General features: G+C 49.6%; 1 protein-coding gene across 3 annotated transcripts in view; it reads right to left on the bottom strand.

Moving 5' to 3' along the window:
* SEZ6L (seizure related 6 homolog like) overlaps positions 1–17,598 on the bottom strand; it is a 182,712-nt gene that overhangs the window by 26,181 nt on the left and 138,933 nt on the right. For all 3 annotated transcript variants that reach the window (XM_043558068.1, XM_043558067.1, XM_043558066.1), the window contains exon 10: positions 5,043–5,239. In XM_043558068.1, the coding sequence (XP_043414003.1) occupies positions 5,043–5,239 (197 nt within the window). The remainder of the gene's footprint in view (positions 1–5,042; positions 5,240–17,598) is intronic.

A 17,598-nucleotide genomic window follows, 5' to 3' on the forward strand; every position in this document is an offset into this window, starting at 1 on the left:
AAAATCCCAAGTCAGGACCACCCAGCACGAACTCCTGAATTCCGGACCCACAGAAACTGTGAGATCATAAACGTGTACTGCTAATTTTAGGGGGTGGGGATAATTTGTTACACAGCAATGGTAGCTGACGCTCCCAGCCTCATCCTAAAACGGTCTGTAAGTACATGGGTCTGATGGATTTGTGATATATATTTTTGCAATCTGGATTAAGAGAAACACTCAGCTGTGGAAATAAAAATAATTATTGGTGCATTCTTCCAATCATGTTGCAAACCATCAGCGAACGTTAAGTGCACTCCCAAAATATGCTACCCCCAGCTCATTACCATAGAGTCTTCCCTTGGAATAATCCCGCTTTCCTTCGGCAAATCCTCGTTACTGAGCCAGCAACCCAAAGCCTGACCTTGCTTCCAAGTGCCCACTGCACAGATTTTTGAGAAGCGAGCTAATGATGCTGTGCAATGAATCCGCAGCTCTCATGTGCTTTTGCGGAAAGCAGAGTGTACCTTCGCCGTCCGCAGGAAAGTCATTCTGAGAAAAAAGCGATGGCTTTTCCTGGGATTTCATCATGACTTTATTTGGGGAACAGAGATCTCACGGGTGTCTGCCAGAAGAAGGGGAGAGGGAAATGGCTCCTGGAGTTGCTTCGTGGGGAACAGGAGCCTCTATATTTAGGCCTTTGAAAAATCAGCCAAGCCCGGGATTTAGGACACAGCTGCAAATGTTCAAGCTATGGATGAAAGGGGAGAAATGGGGGCAGATACTGGATATATGGTTTGCCTTGTGCCAAGTGCTCGGAGGCGGAGAAAGGTTTGCTTGTCTGACTTTTCAGTCCGAGTCAGCATGGCTACATGCTCCTGTGAGACCCACCGTCTCCTTCACAGTGCTCACATTCTTGATTATCAAGTTGGAGCCGCCATGACTCAGATCTTGGCCCCAACGTTCACTAATTAGCTGGCCTTGGCTAAGTCACATAGCCTTCCTGTTCTTTGTTTACTAGACTCCACCCCCGGAGACCCTGATTCAAGAATTTGCACATTTACCCAGCACCCCAGATGGAGGTTCCAGCCTTATGGGCCCTTAACTTTGTTAAGAATGAGAAAGTTGGCCTAGGAGTTGGAGGACCTCCCTTCGGGTCTGTCCTTCTTTTAGAAGCTGTGTGATTCCAGTTATGTTGATAAACATCTCTGAACCTCACTGTCCTCAATCATAGAGTTGAGATCAAGAATTATGACCCTGGGGGTGCCTGGGTGGCTCAGTTGGTTAAGTGGATCCTGCTTGGGATTCTCTTTCCCTGTTTCTCTCTCCCTCTCCTGCTCACATTTGCATACACGCTCTGTCTCTCTCTTTCTCTCACACTCAAAATAAATGAACTTGAAAAAAGAATTATGACCTTGTCTATCATTTAAGGCAATGTGAAAACTAAATAATGTGCATGATATGACACTAAGATGAATTAAATTTTTTTTTTTAATTTTAGAGAGCGCAGGAGTGGGAGAGAAGGGCAGAGGGAGAGAGAGTGAGAGAGAGAATCTTAAGCAGGTTCCATGCTCAGCATGGAGCCCAACGTGGGGTTCGATTCCACAACCAAGAGGTCATGACCTGAGTGGAAATCAAGAGTCAGATGCTTAACTGACTGAGCCACCCCAGCACCTCACTAAGATGAATTTTGTATGGTTTTATTGATTTGTTTGACTAAGATTTTGTGAGCACTTACTATATGCCAGGCACTAGGAATATGAGGATCTGAAGTCATGGTCCTAGGCTCATGGTCAAGAGCAGCATCATGGTCCAAGTTTTGGGCAAACGAAAATACTCAAATGCACTGAGTACATGCCTCCATTAACCAGTCTTATGCTCATGGCAGACATCACTAATCGATCATCACAATCTCTTTCTTTGAGTCAGACCAAGACCTCCAATCCTCAACACAGACTCCCAGGAATTACTGTCATTTGATTGGAGTTGACCTACAATATGGAGCGTATTTATTGCCCTAGGATTGGAGGAATAAACACACAAGTGACTAATATCTTTTTGAAAAACTCACCCATCTCTCCTTTTTTATTCCCTTGCCTCCATGCACTCTGGCCACAGACACCAGCAAAGCACAAGAAACAGTGAGGAGAACGGTTCTTTGCTCCTGTGTGGGCAAAGCTGAATTATGGGAGATCAGAATCATGTAAGCCCCGTGTGTTTCTGTAGAAGGTTCTGCCAGCAGTCTTAGCAGATTAGCCTTGGCCGCATTGCAGAGGTGGGTATTGGCCTAGAGATCAGTCTAGGGGCTTCAGAAATCTCTAGATGACCGTGGAAACCCCTGACCCTTCCATGTGACCTTTCAGTGCAATGAGAATTGCATCTATGCCTAGTTAAACCCAGGATAGTAACGACCTCCCCCATGCCATAGCAGACGGCATTGGGCAATCATGTCATTCTTCTCCCACTGACTTCAGGCGTGGCCTCCTTGGAGTTATTTTCAACATGATCTTCAACACAGATAGTCACAAGCAATTGACAGCATGAGGATTAAATGCAGAAGCCCACCTGCCTTCCCTGTGAAATTGAGCGTGTGTTTCTTTAACAGAAAGAAGAACACAACTGTTCTCTTTTTGTGTTACCCACATTAGCCAGGCTCTGTGTCCCTAAAACCCCACTGGCCTCTCCCACGGGGGCAGCATGTGATCCTGACATTGTTAACGGGACCGCCTCCCCCACTTTCACCAGCCAGAGAAAGAAAGGCAGGGAGAGCTGTCTATTCATCCTTGGGTCCTGGTGCCTAGTGCAGGGCCTGGCTCATATGGAGAGACTCTTGGGAACCAAACTCTCTGGAAAATGGAGATAATGAAATAAAATAATGTATGTAAGAGTGCCTGCCAAGTGCAAGTCATCATGCAAATCTAAAGTTTCAGCTTCAATAAATAGGAACACCTCCTCCTCAAGATAGTGCCAAAGTGAACATTGGCCAGACTTCCGGGTTAACCTTGAGCAGCCTTGCGCAGGGTCAGATTTCCGCCACCAGGCTGAATGCAGTTTTGGAAGGCTGACTCAGGCACCAGAGGGGACAAATGAGCAAAACCATGACCTCATCTTCCAACTGGGAGGCGGAGGGGTGGGCAGGAGGAGAAGAGAGGGCTAAGGAGAGAGACTGAAGCCAAGCCACCAGAAACTCTCCTTCCAAAGGCAGCTGACTCTGGAGGGCACCTCGCCTAGATAGCCAGCAAGAGCTGTTCTGCTATGCCCAGCTTCCCCCTCGCCCCAGTAAAAAATGGAGAGCCCATGGAAAGTGGCAGCAGTAACACTCTGAAAATACTTAGCAGTACAATCAAGGGAAGAAAAGGCCCCAGAGAAAGATAAAAGAGAAGATCAACACTTGTGTCTGCCTCTCTGAGAGTAGCAGAGCGGGAAGGGATGAGAAATGTCTACCAGCCAGAAACGAAGAAAACAAAAAAGCCAGGGACTTGTTTTCACATGCATGCGGCTCTTTGAGGCAGCCAATGGTCAAGGAAGGGGCTTGTATTTTAGAGGCAAGAGGTGGTACACAGAAGACGCTTTGTATTAGGATGGACGGGCAAATCTTCGAGCCAAGGGGAAGAGGGAACCAAAGACACGGAATCTGGATCAAGCTAGAGGGTCTTTGGTGGTGGGCATGGTAGAGGGGAGACTGGAAGAATGAGAGCTCGTTTTATCCCCCGTTTCCATATGGGAAATCGAGGTGTCCACCTAGCTCCTAGGTGACACAAGTGAGTTTTCCGATTGCTGGCTGCATCTTGCCCGTTGAAATCCTCAAGGCACAACTACCCACCATCTTGGATGCCAAAAGAGGTTAGGTCTTGAGTACCCCCTGGTGTCTCCCAAGTTCTCTGCTGTTGTCAAGAAGATCAGGTGCAGAGAAACACTAAGAGTGGGGATTCAGGAAGCCTGTGGGTGAGCCTCAGGTGTGCGAGACACTGGGACAGCTGTGGTTCCATCTCCTGGGATGGGCAGAGGGACAGGAGCAGCAGCGGAAACTCCTGGGTGGTGGTAGGGGTGGAGGTAGGGATGGAAAGAGTTCTGTATGGGTCATGTTAAATCTGAGATGCTGGTTACACATGCAGAAGGGTAGTTAGCAGGGAGTTGAGTAGATAGTTCACGGGAGAGGTCAAGGTTGGTGGTATGAATTAGGGGCCAATGGAACACAGAGAAGTATTGCTTGCAACCATGGGACTGGACGACACGGCACATGGGTGAGTCTAGACAGAGGACAGGACTCAGGACGGAGTTGGGACCCTCCAGCATTCAGAGGTTGAGCAGAGAAGGGTGACTGCCAGCAATGAAGAAGGGGGGTTCATAAGCGGGGGATGAGGAGGGAAGGCTGTGGATGGAAGAAACAGTAAGAAGACAGTGTCGGATGGTCAAGCGTGAACTTAGCCTGAAATTCACAGCAGGTGTTTTTTGGATTTTGTTTGTTTGTTTGGACACGAAGGGGACAGAAATGGTTTGGAAGCCGCATTGAAGATCAAGGAAGACTCCTCTCGCCTCTCTTATGTCCTGCGGGACTGGAGGTGGAGGGCAAGTGCCTTCTGCATTCAGTGGGGCTGCAGGGGAAGAAGAGACCTTAGGAAGAGCCAAGCTTCAGGTCAGGAAAGCTGGTGGAGATGGGGCTTTGAGAAGTCACAAACACAGGAGAGTTTGCTGATGATATAAAATCCCAGCTGACTACCAGGGGAACACTGTGACTCTGAAAGTCATGAGGCATTATCTACTGAGTCCTGGTATGAAGCCTCTGGAGCAGCTATCAGTTTTTCCATTTTACAGATGACAAAAAGGCTCAGAGAGGCCAAGCGACTTGCCCAAGATCCCACAGCCACTGATAGCAGCACTAAAACTCAAAACCTGGTCCTTCCAACCAGAGAGTCCAAATGATTAAAAACTACATACATTTACTGTGCCAATATAGCACAAAACCCCCACAAAGACTCATCTAGAAGAAATCATCTAAACACACACACACACACACACACACACGCACGCACATACACAAATTGACGGGAAGAGACACTTACCTATGTAGTTCATGATGAATCCCTGGCCCTTCCCAAAGATGAGGCCGGCAGGGTCTGAGTGGAACTGGATGGTTAGGTCTGGCGTGGACGAGTACAGCTTCTGGGGGCCGCTGTTCCCAAGGTACTGTCCCAAGATGTGAGGCATGACCTCATCGCCGTCATAGATAGTCAGGATGTCGCTGTTGCTCAGGTTCAAGCTTGGGGGCGGGACGGAGAGAAGAGGAGAGGTCTCGTTAAACACAATCACGGGAGTACGACAAGCCTTTGGTTTATTTTTTCAGGCAACACACATGTTCCCGAGGCATCCTAGGTAGCAGGTGCCGGGCTAGGAACCTGGGGGGAGGGAGGCATGGATCACAGATGTGACTGGGGCACGCTGATCCTTCCCACGAGCACACATGGTGCCTGGGTTTGGGGAGGGACTGGGCTTTTGAAGACTCACGCAGGAGATGGTCTCTCCTGCAAGGAGGTCTTTGCACAGTCGAATGCTGCATTGTCGGTAAAATTGCCTCCAATGCTGGTGACGCTAAGTGCCGGGCACTGGGCTACATGCTGGGGTGCGACACGGGCCTTTCATCCTTTGATGCAGAGCAAGCTGCCTGCTTGCTAATTAGAACCTGCATTTTCATGTCAGGTGAAATGATCCTTCCATTCATCATGTGGCAAAGTCCTCAAAATCAAAGCCAGGTATCTATTATGTGTAGGGGATGGGGCAGAGGGTGGGATGGGGGCACCTTATTCATGAAATGTACTCAAACCTGCTGTCAATATTCATAACAGGAAAGGATGACACATTGTCAAAGACTTGAATGAAAGAAAGCACCTTGACACTAAATATCAGGACTGCAATGGACAGTTAATAATCCAGAAAGCACTTCAATGTGCCAGAGAAACATGTGTTATGTTTGGTGTGCCAGATAAAATTGATCTCTGATTGAAAGAATGCCAGATAATTCAGTGTTGGCTGGAGACAGCTATTAACTTATGCCTCTTCCCTTCTATTCTCCTTCTTCCCTTCCCTTTTACATCTTTCCCCTCTTCTTGTGTCTCTCTTCCTAATATTTTTGAACACCTACTAGATGCCAATCTGTGCTCACAAGAACCACAGAGTGGTGATATATTTAGACTAGGAAGGAAACCAGGTCTTGTGGTAGCAGTTACAATCAACGCACGTGCAGAGAGAGGAGACTGGGGGCGTCATGGCGGCCTCCCTGGAAAAGGTGATGCTTCCTGTGGATGCTCAAGAAAGACTGGAGGGCTATAAAGACACAGAAGGCTGGAGGGCTGTAGGATCCAGACCCTGAAGGGCTTAAGGAGCCAAGTTTATGTGTTTGGATGTCATCTTGCTTGGGATGAAAGCAGCTAGACACTGCCTGAGGAGATGCATTCCAGGAAGTGGCCCTGAGCAAAGTTCCTGGAACTCATGCAGGAGTGACAATAGCCATCCCTTGTGACAGCTTCATCCAGTGCCCATGGGCAGGGGTGGTCAGGGAGGGCGGAGGAGGGTGGAAACCACCCATGGTGGTGCTTCCAGGAGAAGGAACAAAAATGACAGAAACACAAGGAACACTGTGGAAGTGGTGCTCACAGAGGGCAGGGGGTGTATTTTATTCCCCGGCATCTCTCACATTTCTCAGGCAAACTTGCCCAAGGGCTGATTTAGGGACGTTCTAACTGTCCCCATAACCTCCATCAGCTTCCTTGGCACCACTTTCCTGATAAAAGCTGTCCACTTGCTTTGCATGTGTGGCTTTAAGACAGAGCCATAGACTCATACCCTCTGCCAGTTTCCAGCTAAGGCTATCCAGCCTCCCACCCCTATTGTACTGAAATTCCGGACTTGCCGCCTTCTCTTGCACACATCATAGGTGCTCAATATATGCTATGGTATGAAAGAGCCTGCCAGAAAGTCTGTCTTAGAGCAGAAATAGTGAGGTTGATGTCAGCTCTTGACCTGTGATAGGGAAGAGCCTCTTAACTCTAAGAACCGTGAAAACATCAATCGTTCATGAAAGGGGCTGGATTAGGCTGGTGTGAAACGTGTAGATCACCGATATTTATTCCGAAAGCTGACTTCACAGCCGGTCTGCTGGTAACAGTGGGTCCCAGAGAGTCTGTAACTTGCCTTTACTCTATCATTCATTTCAATGATCTAAATGCAGTGGAAGCATCTCCAAGGATGCAAATAGCTTTCATTTGAAAATCCTAGCATCGCTCTTTGTCCTTTGTAAAGCAGGAAGCGGTGGTGCGCTGGAAAGAGCACGCTGCCTTGGAAATCAGAAAGCTTTGGTTTGATTCCTGGCTCTGATACTTGCACGGAGGGCATGTGGTTTTTCTGATGTTCCTTGTCTGTGAACTGGGCTTAATATTTCCGGTCTATGTCATGGGCTTTTGGAGTGAGATAAGGCATGCTGAAAATGTGGGATCAAATTCTAAATCCACTGACAGCACCTGAGCAAGTCTGGTCAAGTCATTTGAATGTTCTGTCATTATGAACACCACCACCATCAACCTCACCACCACCATCACCACCATCACCATTACCATTGCCATTATCATCATCACCATCATCATCACCAGCATCACCACCACCATCATCACCATCACCACCACCACCATCGTCATCACCACCACCATCACCACCACCATCATCATCACCACCATCATTACCATCATCACCACCACCATCACCACCACCATCACCACCACCACCATCATCATCACCACCACCATCACCACCACCACCACCATCACCGCCACCACCATCATCATCACCACCACGATCACCACCACCATCATCATCACCGCCACCACCATCATCATCACCACCACCATCATCATCATCATCATCACCACCATCACCATCATCACCATCATTACCACCATCATCATCACCACCATTGCCATTATCATCACCACCATCAACCTCACCACCATCATCACCACCACCATCACCATCACCATTGCCATTATCATCACCACCATCATCACCATCACCCTCACCACCATCATCATCACCACCAGCATCACCACCATCATCATCATCACCACCACCATCATCACCATCACCATCATCATCATCATCACAACCATCACCACCACCATCACCACCATCATCACCACCACCATCACCATTACCATTGCCATTATCATCACCACCATCATCATCACCACCAGCATCACCACCACCATCATCATCATCACCGTCATCATCATCATCATCACCACCATCATCATCACCATCATCACCACCACCATCACCACCACCATCATCATCACCACCATCATCATCATCACCACCATCATCACCATCATCACCACCACCATCACCACCATCATCATCATCACCACCACCATCACCATCATCACCATCCTTACCACCATCATCATCACCACCATCATCATCACCACCATCACCACCACCACCACCATCACCACCATCACCACCACCATCATCACCACCACCATCACCATCATCACCATCCTTACCACCATCATCATCACCACCATCATCATCACCACCATCACCACCACCATCATCACCACCACCATCACCATCATCACCATCATTACCACCATCATCATCACCACCATTGCCATTATCATCACCACCATCATTGTCACCATGATCATGATCATGCTCTCTTTAGATTGCTGTTTACACCAGATGACTTCCATCAGTGGTTTTCAACTAGGGGTAGTTTTGTTCCCCAGGAGACGGTTAGCAATGTTTAGAGACCTGGTTGTCCCAACTAGGGGGTGTCACTGGGGAGTCAATGACAGGGATACCGTTAAACATCCTACACTGCACAAGACAGCCTTCCACAACACAGAATCATTTGGTTCAAAATGTCAACAGCGCTAAGGCAGAGAAACACTGACTTATGTGAACGCATGCTGTAAACAGTGTGCAACAGACTATTAACTGCAACTTCTATTGTCCTGGGATTCCAGCAGAAGTCCCCTGAGCTAAGAATAAGCAAATAGGTTCCGAGTATTCCTACTTTTGAAAGCGCTATTGACTGAAACTAGGTCCTCCGGAAGCAGAGCTGAGCAAAGACGAATGTCTCCTGGAGTCAGGCTGGTCTGGGAGGCCACCCCAGGCAGCACTGGTGAGGTGGTGAGGCGGGAGGAAGCAGAGGAGCTAATATATAGTCATCGATGGGGGAGTTCCACTGTGGGCCCTGGGCTCAGTCCCGCAGGAACAGTCAACAATGGTGTAGAACATACCTCAGGGGAGAGGGAACTGGGAATTCATCCTCCAACCCTGATCCCTCACTGGCTGAGGGTTGCTCTTAAGTGTACCAACCCCCAGCACTTCTGGCCTGCCCATGAGGGGCTTGCAGTAGGAAGCTACGGTAGGTACACCGTGGCAAGTGCTGTAGGACTGAGACAGGGTATCCATGGCACCTGCTACTGCCATCAATGCATCCCTTCGGATCTGCGCCCTTCCCCCTCTCTAGCTTATAGAAGGCGAAGCATTTATTGCGCTGCTAAAGAGGCTTGCAAGAAGGACCTACTCAGCGAGTGTCACTCGGGAGGGGGGACTAGGGGAGGGGAGAAAGTGTTTCATCTTCACCTTAAGCCTGGTGAGGAGGGCTTCAAGGACACTTGGTGGCTTGGCAGGTGCCTTTGACGCTTGGGGACCAGTGACTGCATTTGATGCTCATCAAGAGGAGAGTAAGGACTCTCAGTCAGACTGGAGATGCCTGCCTGCCTTGGGGGCAGAGAGAGACAAGAGGGGAAAGGAGGCATTGGGAGTGAGCTTCCCATCACTAATGATGTAGGGAGAGGAATGATATTTCCTGGGTCCAGATGTGGACCCTGAAGATAGGAGCCACTGTGGGTCTCCTTAAAAGTGTCCCCCATCCTGAAAGGGGGATGGGATCCATCCGAAGGGAAAGCCAAGAGCAGCCAGACTCAAGAGACGTTGCCCCCATCAAGTTCTCCACGACAGAGAAAAAGCCCAGCATTCTGTATCTTCCGTGATGTGACCGTGCTGTCCAATCAGGCTTTTTTGGGAGTAGGAAGCAGTTCCCCCAGGCCCTCCCTACTGCAGAATTCCCAGCCTAAGGAGCCCTGTGGAGGGCGCGGGGAGTTTGAAAATGAATGATGTTTAGGGCTTTATGGTTAGTAGACTGAGCCACACTTGTTATGACCAGAAGACCTGTAAAAACTAAGCTTTCCCCCCAAGAAGTGCAAAAAAAAAAAAAAAAACCCAAAAGAAAACAGAACATGAATGATGGGGCACTGAAAGAGTAAGGTTACTCTCTGCCTTATCCTTCTGGATCCACCTTCTTCATAGGCTGGTTCGATATGCAAATGCCAGGAATTTCTCCCCCGCCCACCTCAGAAGACAAGCCTGCGTTTCGCTTGCCCGTCCGGCTATATTTAATACACGGAGGGCATCCAAGGTCCCCACCGCTGGACTGTCCTCAGTAACTGAGACAAAAATGCAGAATTAACAGCCAAGAGACTGGCCATGGGGCACAGCAGGGGCCTTCCACCGAGGACTCCAGTGAGACATTGGCCAGATAACAATCCAGGGAGGTGCTGAAAAATCAGGATGTCAGTTTGACTCCAGAACAGACATGGGATGGATAGATGCTGGCAGGCAGGTGGGTTTGAGGGGACTGGAATTGGGTGTAGGCAGGTCCTCTGCAGGGAGGATGCCACAGGGACAGCCCCTGTCTCCTCCAGTCCCTCTATGGGGCCAAAGGGCCAGGCTTTCGTGGAGTTCCAACCAGGAGACCCCCGCTCCTGTGTCTCCTTCTGCCCCTGTCTTTAGTTTTTCTCCATCCCCCTTCAGTTGGACCGTAAGGAAGCACCTCCTTGCCTGGCCCCAGTCTCTCTCCTCGGCAGCCAGATGAATCCTTCTGAAACATAAATCTGGTCCCTTCACTGAATGGATGAATGGAGAAGCAAAACACAGTGTATCCCTACAATGGAATGCCATCCAGCCATAAGTAGGAATAAAGCATGGACGCATGCTCCATCATGGATGAACCTTAAAGACTTTCTGCAGAGTCAAAGAATCCAGTCTCAAGAGGCCACACAGCGTATGATGCCTTTGATAAGAAATACCCAGAATAGGTAAAGCTGTACACACAGAAAGCAGCTTGGGGGTCAAGCTGCTGGGAGGAAGGGAGGAAGGGAGGAAAGGAGGCTGGGAGGAAGGGTTGGGGACAAATGGAGACGGCTGGATGAACAGGTACACGGTCCGTTTGGGGAGGATGAAAAGTGCTTTAAAATTAGACACAGGGGTTGGTTGCACGACAGTGTGAAGGTACCCAGTGCCGCTGAGCTGTAGAAGTTGCCGACACCCCCCATTCTTCTTTGATATGCTGGTTGCCAGAATCAAACCCTGCACCACAACACCCCTGCACTGCCCGATGAGACACTCCAAAGCCAGCCCGTGGCAGTGACCTGCTGGGTTGTAGCTTCCTCTCCTCTCCACCTTGACCCTGCTCCAGGCACATCCTGTAGCCCCTTCCGGGGTCGGAGCAGTCATCTGGGGGCACGCTATCCAGTGCCCCCACTTTGGCATCCCTTTTCACCTTTCCAGTTCCAGTCTCTACTCAGCCAACAAAACTACCTTTTGGGCTACCTCATGGGCCAGATATCTGAGTAAGGATCTCCCAAGACCCTCATTTAGCTTTCAAACAATGCTCAAGCACTCAAACAAGAACTCCACACGCTAACACCTAGGATCATCCCTGTTTTAACAGATGAGGAAACTGAGGCTCACGTAAGAGTCAGACCCGGGACCCTAACCTAGGTCTGTTGGATGCCAAAGCCCGAGATGTGAACCATATGTTATACGATGTCCCATGAAAGCCACATATACGTGTCTCCAAAAAGTGTGACTAGCTTCAGTCTGGCATCAGGAAATTTGTGAATAGAACATTACAAACAAAATCTGCAGGATGAGGAAAAGCCCCATCGCACTGCCCCTGGCATCCTGCTGAGCCCTATGTCCTTATGACATCATTGCTAAAGGTCATTCGATTAGACCCATCATTTCAATCTTTTTTTTCCTACCAAGGTAATATTTCTTCTCTCTAACTCCTTGTTTTAAAAGACCATCTCCTAAGCATTTTTCATTTCTTGATAACAATGAAATCTGCTTCATTTTGTTGCCATTATTGATGGTGTATAATCGGGTATGTAATAAACCAGCATTAAACTGGTTACTTAGTCTGGGGGGCTTCATTTTGGTAGATAGGAGATTTCTGTTAAGGTTTTTTTGGGGGGGGCATATTTAAAAAGACACTGGGCACCTGGCTGGCTCAGTCGGTGGAGCATGTGTCTCTTGATCTTGGGTCGTGAGTTCAAGCCCCACGTTGGGTGTAGAGATTACTTAAAAATAAAATCTTGGGGCACCTCGGTAGGCTCAGTCGGTTAAGTGACTTCAGTTCGGGTCATGATCTCAGTTCGTGGGTTCAAGTCTCGCGTCAGGCTCTGTGCTAACAGCTCAGAGCCTGGAGCCTGCTTCGGATTCTGTGTCTCCCTCTCTATCTGCCCCTCCCCTGCTCACACTCTGTCTCTCTGTCTCTCAAAAAAAATGAATAAATGTAAAAAAAAATGAAAAAAAGAAATCTTTAAGAAAGAAAGAGTCTGGGGAGGACGCATAAGAAACCAATTACCGTGATGGCCTCTGGGGAGAGGCTCAGAGGAGGGGGTTGTTTGCTGTTTCCACAGTAGATTCTTGTACTTTTGGATTTTGAATAATGTGGCTGTATTACCTCTTCAGAAAGGATAAAAACAGCTCAAGGGACCCCCATTATTGCTTTCATTAGGGTCTGGAGAGCCAGAGAGGTTTCGGCGAGGAATACGAGTTTGGTTCTGACACAGATGGGCAAACCTTTTTCTGGAGCGGTAATTCTCTCGGCCAGCAGAGGGCGGTGTGCGCCTAAGCATCGTCGCGATTCCCATTCCCCTGCAGCAGGTGCCCATTCTTGCCTCAGCCAATCAGGGGCCCGGATGTGGGGGGAAGGTGGTAGGTGAGCTTTATAACTGTTGAGCTGCCGCCATTAATATTCCACAGAGGTTGTAGAAAGCAATGATGAGCAAGCCACCTTGCTTTCCTTTATTCCTTTTTAAACAAACGGCTGACCCCTCGCTTAGAAATTTTTTTTTTTTTTTTTTTAAAGATTTTAAAAGGCTTTCCCTGGTGGCGGTCGCAGGATGATTTGAGCTAGACAAACGTAGTTGAAAATGTCTAATGGTTATGTATTTATTTAAATGTGGATTTGAAAAATATATATATAAATATACGGTCTGCGCATCAAACTTCTAATTTCATGGACATTATTTTGCTTAGGGTAAGCCAAGTGAAAAAGCAAGCCAATTTATATGCAGTTTAAGGTGGGGTGGGGGGAGATAAGAAGTAGCTGGTTAATAGAACGGGTCTGTGGAAGAAGCGACATTAAACGCACACAAGAATGTCCAGGTTTTCAGCCTTCCTGGACTCCCAGGGGGTCCACGGTCGGGCTCACAGCTCACTTCTGCTGTCTCAAACATCTTTGTACACCAGATCCTTTGATGCTCCTAGACCTGCCTTAGCTCATGCTGGTCCCTTTATTTGGAAGGCCTCCCCTCACCTCTCCGCTCGACAACATCTAATTCCTCAACATCCCTCTGTGCTCCCGACCCCATCCTGCACTGACAGCGATATGATAACCAGTCAAGGTTTCCATAAGGCTCCTGATGCCCGGAGCTCTTCCGAGCACCTCACACATCTTATCCTCGGACGAACCCTGGGAGAACTACTATCCTCACCCATATCACAGAGGGGGCAAACTGAGGCACCCGGTGGTGAAGAAGCGCAAGGAGGCTCAAAGAGCTGGTCGTATGGGGCACCCAGCCTCCAAATCCGTGTGGTTGGAAGGCAGAACCTCTCTCATCTCCCACACTGGGCTGGCTAAGTTTCCCTGAACCGTACCCACCTCTCCCCAGTGTCCCTGGGGCCCAGCACAGGGCTTGGCACAGGTGAGACAAATGTCGTTTACATGAATTATGGTGAATTTTCCTCCATTTTCCAGATGGGCAAACTGAGGCTTAGAGGGTTTGCATGACTTTAAGAAAACACTATGTTGCAATTGAGGCAGGACCTCCGTGGGACAGTAGAGATGGTGAGGAAATAAAGTATAGGATTTAAATAAGGGAGAAAAAATAGGGACCCAAAGCCCATAAATGCAGTTTTAGGCGCGTTCAAATTTCTCTTAAAAGACCTCTCCAGAGTTCTCTTGTGTCTGTTTCTCATGGGATCCCCTCCACCACAGAGCGATGTCATGAATCCCATTTTATAGAGGAGGAAACCGAGTCCAGGAAGGCCCAGGTCCCAAGGCCTCCGTGTGCCTTCATGATGCCACACGGCCACCGCTAAACACCCCTCAGCACCGTGGAATTGCTGAAGGTCCCTTTGGCCCAGTGCTCATTCGGTTTCAATTAAATTTGATAAAATGGCAGACGGGACAAGAAACCATGTCAGCTCCAGGGAGGACACAGAAAACCAATCTTTCTGGCCCCCTAAAAGGACACCGGAGTGCATAAAAATGAGTGGTTTTCTAATTTCCTTGTTTGTGCTTCCTTTCCTTATTCCCTCTCTCCCCGAGATATTCACCAGGTGCTTGTCAATGTCAGGCTCAGGAACCAGCCCTCTGCTGCTGGGTCTCAGTCCCCGCTGCACGTGAAAAGCTCTGGGGAGATTTAAACACTCTCGATGATGCTTAGGCTGCACCCCAGACCAATGAGACCCTCAACATGTCAAGGGGTGGGCCCCCGGGGTCAGTGTCCCTCCGAACTCCCCATGAGGCTGTACCAGGACCCAAAGGCGCTACTCTGTGCTGTGGTTTCAGAGGGGATGACACCCAGTCTCTGTTCTCCACTGCCTTTCCTCCTTTCTCTGGTTTCTCCCCCTGTTCCCCTCTCCACCAATTGCCCTCTCATACCCAAAGAGAATGGGAAGAAAGAGACTCCTGGGTTACACATGCCTGTCCTCTGGGGCCACCCATGGGCCGAGCTGCTTCTGATTTCCACATCCCTGGACTGAGCCATCTCAGAATGTGGCAGGCAGAGCTTGGTCAAGGTCAATGTCAAGACATTTCACAGCCAGCATTGTGGACCGGGGAAAAACCCAGTAGCTCCTGGCTTGGTTTGTCTCTGAAAAAGTCAGTCCTCAACCATCCTGTGAGTTTGCTCCGTCTTGAGAGGCAGTGGTAAGAGAATGGGTTCTGGTTCAAATCCTAGAGGTACTGATTTCTAGCTGGGTGACCCTGAGAAAGTGGCATAACCTCTCTGAGCCTCAGTGTCCTCACCTGTAAAATAGGGATAATATTGTGGATGGCTGTAAAGAAGGTAGTTAGGGCCAGGAATTCAATTAAAAGAGCATCTTTTGTCTTAAAAAATATTTATGATGAATGACATAGCCTGTAAATGCAGGAGGGGAGTGTGGTAAGGGGGTGTGGCAACAAAACCCGGTGTCATGAGATCGCACAGGGGGCCACCCCCTTGGCCACTTCCCTGCTCTGGGGCTATGGACAAGTCTCTTGCCCAGCCCGGGCCTCAGTTTCCCCAGATGACAATCCCCAAATCCATGAACCATAAAACAATGAATTAGCAACGGCCATGATTTCCTTGGGCTTCAGGCTTTCCTCCTATTCAGAGGGTCGGACCCCACATTTTCCCCACTTCCTGACTCAGCGGCAGTGAAGGCATCACCGTGGGAATACCAGGATTCAGACATAGGTTGGTGAAGCCTGGGTTTCTGGGACCCAAGAGTGACCACGCACAGACCTGTGGCCTTTCCATCACTTCCCTGTGTGGAGATGCCCACACCTCTTCCTCTTTCTGGGGAGGAGCTTCTCCAAATTCATAAAATTCAGGGGCTCTCCGGCCTCTTTCATTAGGACCCCTAAGTCAGGGTGAAAAAGTTGACCTTGAGAGAGCATGATTGAGGGTAGATTGGGATTTGTGGGGGGGTGTGTGGCAATGTGTATATGTGTGTGTGTGTGTACAGGGTGTGTGTATATGGGGTATATGTGTGTGTGTGTGTGTGTGTGTGAGAGAGAGATGTGTATGCATGTAGGGTGGCCATCTGCACACACGTGCACACACACACGCGCAGGAGGGGGCCCTGGGCTCTGCATGGCTGGAGGAAGATGTTTCAGAGCTGTCCCCAGCAGGAGCTGACAGCTGCTGGATGTGTCCCTGTCATTCCGAATCCCCATCCTGACACACACATTGAAGGCATCACTTGTAAAGCCTTGGTGTGGTTCATCTGAGTCGCCAAAACACTGCCTGTAAGCCCAGTGCCGGGTTGGCAGCGTGGGCTCTGCCCGGGAAGTGTCCCCCAGGAAAAAATGACCCGTTCAGAACCTCGAGGGCTCACCCTGAGCTCTCCTGGGAGGCACCAGGCAGGCGCCCCGGGGCTTCCCCAGGTCATGGCCGTCAGAGGAGCACAGACAGGGCCTCTAGCCAGCATGCACTGCCTGGACCGCAGCCCTGCCCAGCCGCTGGGCTGCCCAGAACTCTCAAGGGAGTCTGGCTGCTGTCAGGATCACGTCGGTGCCACTGCGCAGAGCAGGGCTGGGAGGCGGTGCGGGCCACGAGCTCAGTGTCACACGGCCAGGTCCGAACCCCGGCACCCCTACGTCCAGCTGGTGAGCCACCGGGCCCCTCTGAGCATCTGTGTCTCCATCTGTGACATGGGGGACGTCATCGTGTGGACTCCTTGGTTGCTCTGAGGATTAGGTAAATTGACAGAGGTACTGGGCACACAGAGAGTCTGGCTCGCGGTCAGGGCTTGATCCGGGGGAGTCTGATGCGATGCCAGCCACACGGCGGTCCCTCAGGAAACACCCCTGAGTAGTACGTGAGTGAAGCCACTGCATGTCAGGGATTCATGAAACAAGCAGCCGCGTCTCCCTAGGATGTCAAATCTAATCGCATCCGAAGGGCTCGAGCTCCAAGGTGTGCACAAGCCAGGTGATGTCCCAGCTCAAGGCAGGAGGTGGGTCCCTTCCCACAGCTGCTCTTGCTTGATCACCAAGGATGGGAAGAGTGTGGAGGGGCTGAGGAGCAGGAAAGGGGCAAGTGCCGGTGGAAGATTTACCCTGGAGCTCGTGCTGTCCTGTTACCACCGGCCACGACAGCCCCTTGCACGTTGCAGGAGGGGGAGTAATCCGTCAGGTGGATGCCTGGGTAGCACTTCTGCAGGAACCCTCCTGATTCCCAGCTGTCGTGCCAAACGTCAAGCTCGGGGGCAATCAACCCTTGTGAGTGCGTGCGTACGTGCGTGCATGTGTGTGTAAAATGGAGCTCAGTGTGTGCACATGCCAGAGAAGGAATTAACAACAGCATCATCATCACAGCTCACAGCTGCCAATTAAATTACTGAGTGTATGTAATGTACCAGGTCCTTGCCTAATGTTTCATTCTCTCAGACTCTACGAAGTGGGCACATTATTCTCCTCATTTTATTTTTTTTTAAAATTTTTTTTTTTTTTCAACATTTATTTATTTTTGGGACAGAGAGAGACAGAGCATGAACGGG

Source organism: Prionailurus bengalensis, chromosome D3, assembly GCF_016509475.1.
Source record: "Prionailurus bengalensis isolate Pbe53 chromosome D3, Fcat_Pben_1.1_paternal_pri, whole genome shotgun sequence".
In the NCBI taxonomy this organism is placed as follows: domain Eukaryota; kingdom Metazoa; phylum Chordata; class Mammalia; order Carnivora; family Felidae; genus Prionailurus; species Prionailurus bengalensis.